We start from the raw sequence: 10,028 nt of genomic DNA, 5'->3' as shown, positions 1-10,028 counted from the left end.
TACCTGGGAAGATATTGATGTCGATGACAGTGTGTGTGTGTGTGTGTGTGTGTGTGTGTGTGTGTGTGTGTGTGTGTGTGTGTGTGTGTGTGTGTGTGTGTGTGTGTGTGTGTAGCTACCTGGGAAGATGTTGATGTCGATGACGGTGAGGGTGTGTGTGTGTATGTTGATGATGATGTCCACGCCGAACAGAGCCATGCCGAGCTGAAGTCGCAGCTCTTTGACCAGAGCGGCCACGGCCTCAGAGCTGGGGGGGGGCAGCAGGGGCGTCTGCTCGTCCAGCTGAGAGGTGAGGTACGTTTGTTTATACAGCACATCAACATTAACACTTAATAAGAAGACAACAGAAAGGAACACAATAAATAAACATAATGGAATAACAGATTCATAAAACCCATGCATAAAAGAGATACAGAATAGTTTCAAAACAACATTGTAAATACGGTAGGTGCTAAAACAAGTTAAAAGACTTCTGGGTAAGCAGCTGTAAAAAGCTTAAACATCAGGAAGACAAGAAGGAGGACAAGTCTATCATTTATTTACAGAGAGTTATGTGGAAATGGGACGGAATCTACATGTTCACTTCACATTCAATGAGGGCAGTTTTGCAGTATCCCTTAGGTTGGGATAAGAAGTGAGAAATAAGAGGAGAAGTCGATATAGGCTTTGTTAAAAACAGCGTTATGACTTACTGCTGTGAGAGCAGAGTTGGACTCGGGCTTGGACACATGATGGCTGTTGAAGAAGATCGTGTTCCTGTCTGGAGGCAGAGAGAAGACGTACGTGAGGAGAGGACACTTGGTACCGTAGGTCAAAGCGAAACAGAGACAGTACAATAATTATATGTGGTATTTATATAGCGCTTATAGTGCTCCAAGACACTTTACAAGCAAATACAGAACATTTAGTATTTATTTAGCCACAGAACCTGCTCCATACTTTTTCCATTTTACAACAAAACATTTTAAAAGCCTGCAGGTGGCACTAGATTAAAAGAAAGTAAATCACCAAAGTCATAGGGAAGGAAAGGAAAGGAATTAAGTAAATGAAAGGGAAAAAAATAAGGTATATAGGAAAGGAAAGGAAAGCAAATTAAAAGACAGAAAAGGAAAGGAAAGTATAGTAAAGGAAGGAAAAGGAGATGAGAGGGAAAGGAAGGAAATTAATGGAAAGGAAAGGAAAGGGAAGGGAAGTAAAGAAAATGAAAGGAAATGAAAGGAGAGGAAAGGAAATGAAAGAAAAGGGAGGGAAAGAAAATGATAAGGAAAAAAAGGAAATGAAAGGAGAGGAGAGGAAAGAAAAGGATAGGAAAGGAAAGGAAAGGAAAGGAGAGGAGAGGAAAGCAAATTAAAAGACAGGAAAGGAAAGTATGGTAAAAGAAGGAAAAGGAGATGAGAGGGAAAGGAATGAAGTGAAAGGAAAGGGAAGGAAAGAAAATGATAGGAAAGGAAAGGAAAGGAGAGGAGAGGAGAGGAAAGGAGGGGAAATTAAAGGAAAGGAAAGGGAAGGAACGAAAAGAAAAGCATAGGAAAGGAAAGGAAATGAAATGAATGGAGGTCTTTTTTTAGTTCCTGCAGACTGACCACAGGGGCCAGGAGGGAAGTTCTTGAGGGAGGGTCTCTCTACGCAGAAGTGTTTCTCTCCCACCACGAAGACTTTGTGCAGAACAGCTCCGTGATTAACGAAGCTCTGCAGAACACAGGGAGCTCGAACATCTGCCAGACCCTCCCCACTAAAGATCAGACACATCTGCAAAGCACACACATCACGCACTTAGTGAACAGAGAGGAGACCAAAGGAAGAGACACATTCATAATGCTGACCTTACTCACCTCGTGGGAGAGGGAGCCGTGAGCCACTCTGGTTTTACAAACTGGGGTCAACAGAGACAAAGAGGAAGTGTTTGTGCATTCTGTCAAACATCATGAGGAAGCAAACAGGAAGGAAGGACACTTGCATGTTGCATTATCTTATTAACTATGTGCAAATTCACAACAGAAATCTAATCATTGGATGAAAGCAGGTTCAAATTTCATTTTGTTAAAACATTGGCGACAAGAGGAAATCAATATATAGTTTTTTCGACACTGAAAACGATATTTCTCCATGTTTTTAGTAGTTTTTAGCAATTAAAGTCTCTATGAATCAGGCTATGAATGATAAATGAACAAACTGCTCAGTGAAAACCTTTGCAATAAAGAAAGTAATGAAACTGGAGAGTGAGTTGTATGTGAGTGCTACTTAAGTGGAGATTTCAGGCTCCGAGTATAAGAAGAAAAATGTGTTTAAATGTTTACAAAGTGTAGTACTTACACAATAATTTTTGGTATTTACAGTTTTCGTTTAGATATGCAAACAAGGAATCATTCAGTGGTGACTTTTGGTGGATTCAGGAGAAGTGTACGGATGCAAATAGACCAGTAAATAAACACCTTATTGTTCTTGCATGTAGAGCAGGGGGGTCAAACTCAAGACTTCATTTTATCCGGCCCGCAAGAGCTTGCAAAGAATATAATACGTTTATTATACGGTTAGATGCCGCTTTACAGAAGCACGTTGCCCATAAACTACATGTCCCACAATGCATCTAATTTTGTGACATGAGCACTGAAGAGACTTGCAATTATTTGCTTCCAGGCGTAATTAATTATGAAGTTATTACCCTATCCGATAATAATCCAATGCAGAGGAAATAACGTAATATAGTACATTATTGTATATATATTATATATTTATATATGTATAATTATATAGTCTTAAAGTTACAACCGGCCGTTTGAGTGCAACCATAATGCTGATGTGGCCCGCGATGAAATTGAGTTTGACACCCCTGATGTCTCAAAATGTAGTGTGTTTGCTAATGAACAGAAAGGAAGGATACAGAGAGAGAGAGAGAGAGAGAGAGAGAGAGAGAGAGAGAGATCACTGTATATATATATCATCAATAATATGTAAACATTTGAAATGTATGTTAATGTTGTTAATTATTTTGTATTGTGATGCTTTGGCAACATTGTTTAATTTAACTTTCATGCCAATAAATTCCCCTTTGAATTGAATTGAATTGAATTGAATTGAGAGAGAGAGAGAGAGAGAGAGAGAGAGAGAGAGAGAGCGAGCACTGACTGAGAGGAAAGCTGAGTGTGGTCACAGCTTGTTGAACGGACGACAGATCATCAGCACTCTGGATCTCCAGGTAGGAAGGACTGCAGACACGCCAGTCTGTCGGAGAGAAGATATACAGTAGAACATACAATAATTATAATAATGGATTAAGCAGTGTAATCAACGGGTCTGTGGATGTAAAACGTATCATACCAAAGCATCACTTCAAATCCTGTCTTTTGATTGGATTAGAAGCATTTATTTTCATTATACACGTGAAATGAAAAATAATCTTGCACTAATGTACATTCCCAAAGATATTGACTGTTATTTTATATTGATTGTTGTGCTTTCATCTTAATGTGTGCATATTTATAAATGTGTGATTTGGTGTATACATATTTTACACATATTTGTATATATATTTGCATTTTTGTATTTGGGATTGTGGGAAAGGGTATTTTGATCTCTCTGTCTGTGCACACAAACTGAAAGGCTGACAATAAAGTTGACTTAGACTTTGAGGACAGCAAAGACACGCAGCATTCATACATACAAACATACATAACAAGAATAACGAAATGAAGTGCAGGAATGACTTCATGGTAGAGTAAATATGTTTGTGTGTATGATCAATGGTATATATTATTGCGCAGGGGAGGAAGACTAAGCGGTTTTAGTGCAAGAGTTCAGCCATGATTGCTCTGGGGAAGAAACTGTCTTTGAGTCTGTTTGTCTTTGCTTTTCATTTTACTTTTTCAAACAGGTGAAAACCGGGGGTGTGAACTTTCCTTTACAATGAGATGAGAGAAGAGAAGACTCCTGGAAATAAGAGATTCACTAAGTAAAAGTGTTTAAATGTAATAATATACCCGAACAGGGGCGGACACTAAAAATCAGCCCGGGCATCTCGACCGGCCCACTTCGGTACCGCTAGTAAATTGTCAACGGGGGGGGGGCTAGTGACTTATCCGACTGGCCCACATCGTCCGACCGACCCACTTCGGTACAGGTTTTGTGTCAAATTATGCACCCCGTCGTGAAATGCACGCCTTGACACGGGAACGCGCATTTGAACGTATAGTCCGCTATTCTATGTTGTCTTTTTGATGGTTGGGTTGTCGAATCCTGGATTTTGCATTCAGTCGTCACTTATTTTATTTTTCAGTTTTTTAATTTAATATATGTTTTTATTTAATTGTGAGGTCCTGTCTGTATACTTGTGCTTGTACTTGTGCTTTACAATGTATTGTTTATTTTTACAGCAAGTGCTTGAGGGTGGGATTAATAGAAACATTTTTATTTTGGGGGTGCTTTTTATGAACAGCCTGGTTGCCACGATATGCACCCCTTGCTATCTCTGACAATAAACGTGTCACATACATGAAACTTGCTCCATTTATTGGAACTAGTCCTACAACTATACCCTCCAAAGTGCTTGAGGGTGGGATTAATAGAGGCATCTTTTTTGGGGGGGGGTGCTTTTCACGGCAGGCCAGGGGGTGCATTTCACGATGGGGGTGCATAATTTGACACAACACCTGGCCATCGGGATTCGTCCCGAACGTCCCGATGGCCAGTCCGCCACTGTATCCGAACCAAAACAACCAATTAGTCAACTAAAAGGGGGGCAGCACTAAAAGCAGTACAATATACAATACACATAGACAATCCTCTCTTTGAGACATTGGACAAAATGCATAATTTGTACTTATTTCTAGTGTAATAAACATTGATTTGCACCTCCTGTGTACACTTTAGGATTGTAGCACTTTGCCTTAACCAACCTCACTTATTGAAATGGTTGGATTTGTTATTGTTGTGTGTTTTCTGTTGTTGTTTAGTGTAATTGAAATGAACAAAGTTGCAGTTCACCTCGGAGTGAATTGTGCAGCTTGCTCATGATCCGATACGATGCGAAGCGGTCGAGCAGCCGGGTCATGGCGGGCAGCGGGTCCAGAAGAACCGTGCTGGGGTTAACTGACACAAAACTCTGAAATGAGAGAGACAGACATCATCGAACATACAGTATCAATAATAACGGCTTATTAAGAAGAAAACAACTTCATTCATAATCAATATTCCTCTTTAATCAGGATCAGAAATAGTTACTTAATTTTGGAATAAAATAAAGTAAAATAAAAATGTATGAATAAAATAGAATAAATACATATAATACAAATATTTTAGAAAACATGGAAAAGTCACGATAAAAAAAATGCAAATATGTAAAATGTGTAAATTACAATTATACATTATATTTTATTAATACTATTAATGCTGTGAGGTAAAGTCATTTTAAATTGATATGAGTATTGCACAGTTGTATAATTAATGTAAAAGTTGGATAATTGCTATTACCTGGAAGTTGGCGAGGAGCTCCTGTGATTGGCTGTCGTGCTCAGCCTCCACAATGACGTCAGACAGCTTGTGGACGATGACGTCAAAGGGTCCCTGAGGTCCCATTGGCTGAGTGAGGTCGATCTGACAGGATATATTAGCCATTTAACATGTTGAGGTTTTTAATTGTATGTTTTTCATTACATAACGTTACAGTGTTTGGCCATCAGGGGGCAGTATGATCCAGTCTGTGAGGAACTGGTCAGGTGTTTTAGGGTCATAGGCATGGTCACAGGTGAACAGGAAATATTGTTGAGCTGAAGTGGCGGGACTATACTGTTTTTAAAACAAAGAATGGGATTATAATCATAAAACTCTGTTAAACATTAATAAACAATGGGTAACTAGGGAGAGCTTGTCCAGCCTGGCCAGCTTGTCCAGCCTGGTAAACCAACTAAACCAGCCTAACACCAGCTAAAACCAGCTAAAACCAGCAACCATCTTAAACTGGTCTATGCTGGTTTTTTCAGCAGGGGTAACACTCAGTTTTGTTAACACACCTGCTCACTGAATGTTAGTTTAACTCTTAAATGTCATATATAATATACAGAGCTTCACGGAGTACTGTGTGCACATTGTGTAAAAGGATTTAAGCAGGTGGATGATATCAGGTTAACTGCTGATCAAACAGCTTTTGTCAGCTAGAAAAAAAGGGCGGGCAGTCAGGACTTTGATATTCAGGTTTTGCAGAGAAACATGAGACAACTTAAAGCACAAAGAGAACAAAATTGCAGGCACCGTGGTGATCAAAAACACAATGATTAACCCAATATGACCTGTGTTTGTACAGTAGCAGTTAGGAGCCGGTTTCATCCCTTAGGAGCAAAACTTGCAGCCTTTGGTTCCCCAACCTGCAATAAATCAGATTAACATGAACAATTCATCCGGAAAGACAGTTTGGGCTCTAAAACTCTTGATCTTCTCGCAAAGCAGGAAATCCCTCTGCTAAAACAAAGAAAATGGATTCTCTTCTTGATCCATTGAAACCGGCCCACTATTTGTGTCAGAATTCTGACATTGAACATTTAATGGTTTGTTAAAAAAAAGTTCCTTCAATATCATTGTTGGTTTTTTTGGGCTATATTTGTGTTATGTTCATGCATATCTATTATCAGTTGTGTTTGTCTGCAAACGTTTTTTTTATTGGGTTTTCTTTGTAGGCTTTTTTGAGTAATGTAATGTTTTTCTTTTTCTACATTTTATCCTAATTTTATGTAAAAAATATTTATGTTAGGTCCACAATTGTTCTGTTTTTCATCACTAAATAAATAAAAGGAGATACAATAGTATTTCTAGTAATTAATTTTTGTAGCAGAATGTTACTTATAGCAGAATGTTACTTATAAAAGTTATTGCCTAACATTTTTCCCATTTAAATAAAGCACCTCAATTGTGCAAAAGGCATTTAGTTTTCTAACTTTTGCACTTTCATGTACACAATTCTGTAATTGTTTTTGTATTTTATGATGATTTAAGTACCTTATGTTAAAGTTTGCTTATTATGGACAATAAGGTTAAAGTTGAAATATTAGATACTCTCATTATTCAGAGAGGTGAAAGCAGAGTTTTGTACAAGACAAAAGTGTAAAGTAGGTCAGTATTACATGATCAGCAGATACCTGAACCACACCATGCTGTATGTTTTAATATTCAAATGGTTCCTGTCACTCAGCTCCCTTCACTTTCCTGTTGCTGAGAATCCAGAGTGAGTCATGTTCCATTTTCTCCTAAAGATGCTTTGCATACCGCAGCTGGTTTACATGGGTTTGTTTGTTCATCCTACATCAAGCACTCTGACCTTTTACGACATCATTTCCCTGGAAAACCACGATAACTTAGAACCCACAGAACATTCCCAGAAAGAGCTCCATTCCCCCTTCTGAACCTGTGATGTGCATTTTAAAACGAGCGGTATGTATTTGACGTCGATGGATTTACCCAGGAGGCCTTTACATCCTGTCACAGGATTGAAATGATGACAGATCACAAACAAAAGGCGCTTTCTGCAGCTTTGTTAGCTGCAAGAATGTGAAACTCCTCCGTCACCCCGACCCTGGATCAGTAATGTGACTACACATGCACGCCGCATGAGACCAGCCGTGTGGTTTCACGTGTGCTCAGGAGACACACTGAGAGAGAGAGTGTGTTTACGTGCGAAGGAACAGAGGGGGTCATTGATCCAGGCCGGTGTCACATTGGGCCGCTGAGCAGTTTTCCCCTTGTTAATAATGAAGGAGTTCTTTACTTGTGGTCCGAAGGGATTGTTGTCACACTGTCAGTTTCTATTTACACACAGCCTAAGTCTTATTGATGAGGATAAGATAAGATAATCCTTTGTTGCTCCCACAGCAGGGACACTTGCAGCTCAGGGGACAGTGCAAAAACATACACACTGTTTTATTAACATTATTACACAGAGGAAATATAATGTTAGACAGAAACTTGTTCAAGCCGTTAAAGCCCCTGTCACACTGTCCTGAACTCGACACCCGATGGACACACGATTAAGGAAATGTTCAAATTCGGCTCTGATCGTAACAACATCGGGCCATTCGTGAGGGCATCTTAAACCATTGCATGACCGCCGGTGGAGTTTCTCAGGCTCCGGCAGCGACTTCTGGAGCGGTGGCACATCTTTGGAATCACAAAGCATTGCCGAAGGACCTTGTGAAGGTTCATTTTCGTGTTGACTTCGTGTGTCCATTTTGCCCTTCGTAATGCATTCGTGAGGGCATCTTAAGCCATCGTAGGACCGCCGGTGGAATTTATCAGGCTCCGGCAGCAACTGCGGGAGCGGTGGCAAAATCTTTGGCATGCCAAAGATGGCTTAAGATGCCCTCACGAATGGCCCGATGTTGCTACGATCAGAGCCGAATTTGAACATTTCCTTAATTGTGTGTCCATCGGGTGTCAATTTCGGGACAGGGGCTTCAGGGGCAATGCACACGACATAATGGGTGTCAAATAAAGAGGAAGGGGATTTTTGTGATAGTGGTTTTTGATTTAGAATAACAGTTTAGTAAAGAAATGTGCAATAAAATAATTACATTAAATAAAATATAAAAAAACAACATAAGACGTCTAATAAAAGATGCAATAAAAGACTAAAATTAAATAAGATATGTATTAAAACGTTCCAAGATATAAAATAAGTAGATAAAATAAATTTTGAAAACGTAAGAATTTGTAAAAATGTGCAGATTGTATATAAGGTTAAAACTAAATTCAAATATATATGCAATAAAAAATAAGTATTTATACATTATTAATTCTGATAATGATTTTTCCATTGCAACCTCAAATGACACGGCTCATAATCAGACTTTTGTAGTGTTTTTAATCAGCAGATTTGATCAAAGTAAGAAGATTGATTTGTTTGTCGGACACACTCTTTAAGAAAGCGTCATTTAACACATGACTGCTCTACTTCACTGCGTTCAAGACCTTTAAAAAAGGAGAATGAAAAACGTTTTAGGTCCTAAATCACAGTTCCTCCAAAGAAAAAGAAAGCTTACTGATTTATAAAATGATCAAAACACATATTTCTTTGTTCTACAGGGGATGAAAAGTCTTAGCTAAAACAGATACATGTTTTTCAACTTCAGGAAACAAGGGAGTTGTTATAAGAGTGGACACAAAAAAACAACTCATACCTTGAAGTTTGTGAGCTCAGAGTCCTTCTGTTTGAGAATATCAGCCATGTAATCAATCAGGTGCAGACCAAAGGCATTCTTGGTGGTGATTTTCTGCCAAAACAAGAAGAAAGAAATGCATAAGTATTTAATTGTTTCTTTCAAGTCTTACCACTATTACAGAAAGATAGATATCCAGTACATCTACGTTTGGGGATGCTCTCTGCCGATCGATCGGGGCTCTCTAAAAATGCCTATCGCGAGAGCCGATGGTCACATGACGTAAAATACATGACACTTTTCTCTGTGCGCGGCAAAACAAGCTCGCCAAAATGGCTTCACCCAGTATTTTAAGGTGTCCGAAAAAGACAGTGAAATAGCGGTTTGCAACGTGTGTGAAGCAGAAATTCTGCAACTCCGCCCGCTGTGACGGACCGGTGAGCGGAGCGAAACACACACTTATGGCGGGTTTCCAGCGGGTAGCCCCGTTTAAGCCCCTCGGACGGCCAGCGAGGCAGCCCGAGGCCTGAGCGAGGACGCTTAGGGACGCTTAAACGGGGCTACCCCGCTGCAGTGGAAATGTGCCATAAGAGTTAGACCTAACACACTTAGCTATTTGATCTGCCTCTGGAACTAGCTAAACTAGTTATACATATATTTATTCTTCACTGTCGGGTCACTCATTACTGGATCAGTGAGCTGCATGAGACGATACTGACGGGCTGTGAGGAGAGGGAGAGGGACTAATTTCTCCCGTGTTATTATCCAAAGTTAATGTAAACTTGAATAATGTACTTCATTTGAATGTAATAATTATGTTGGTTGTTGTTTGTGGAAGCGCCAGTGAATGAGCCCCATTAACCGAGTTTTAAACATCACTTTAAATGGAAG

General features: G+C 39.4%; 1 protein-coding gene across 1 annotated transcript; it reads right to left on the bottom strand.

Moving 5' to 3' along the window:
• Positions 1-119: 119 nt before the first annotated feature.
• LOC104945354 (inositol-tetrakisphosphate 1-kinase-like) lies at positions 120-5,709 on the bottom strand (the record flags this gene model as incomplete). Its single annotated transcript, XM_010771004.1, has 7 exons — positions 5,467-5,709; positions 4,981-5,098; positions 3,127-3,222; positions 1,833-1,873; positions 1,584-1,749; positions 693-760; positions 120-282 (listed from the first exon to the last, which is right to left on the bottom strand). Coding segments are annotated over exons 1-7 (796 nt in total), but the record flags the coding sequence as incomplete, so codon positions are not given.
• Between the last annotated feature and the right edge of the window lie 4,319 nt (positions 5,710-10,028).

Source organism: Notothenia coriiceps, unplaced genomic scaffold (genome assembly GCF_000735185.1).
Source record: "Notothenia coriiceps isolate Sejong01 unplaced genomic scaffold, NC01 NC01_scaffold00009534, whole genome shotgun sequence".
In the NCBI taxonomy this organism is placed as follows: Eukaryota; Metazoa; Chordata; class Actinopteri; order Perciformes; family Nototheniidae; genus Notothenia; species Notothenia coriiceps.
This window is presented reverse-complemented; position numbering and strand designations above follow the sequence as displayed.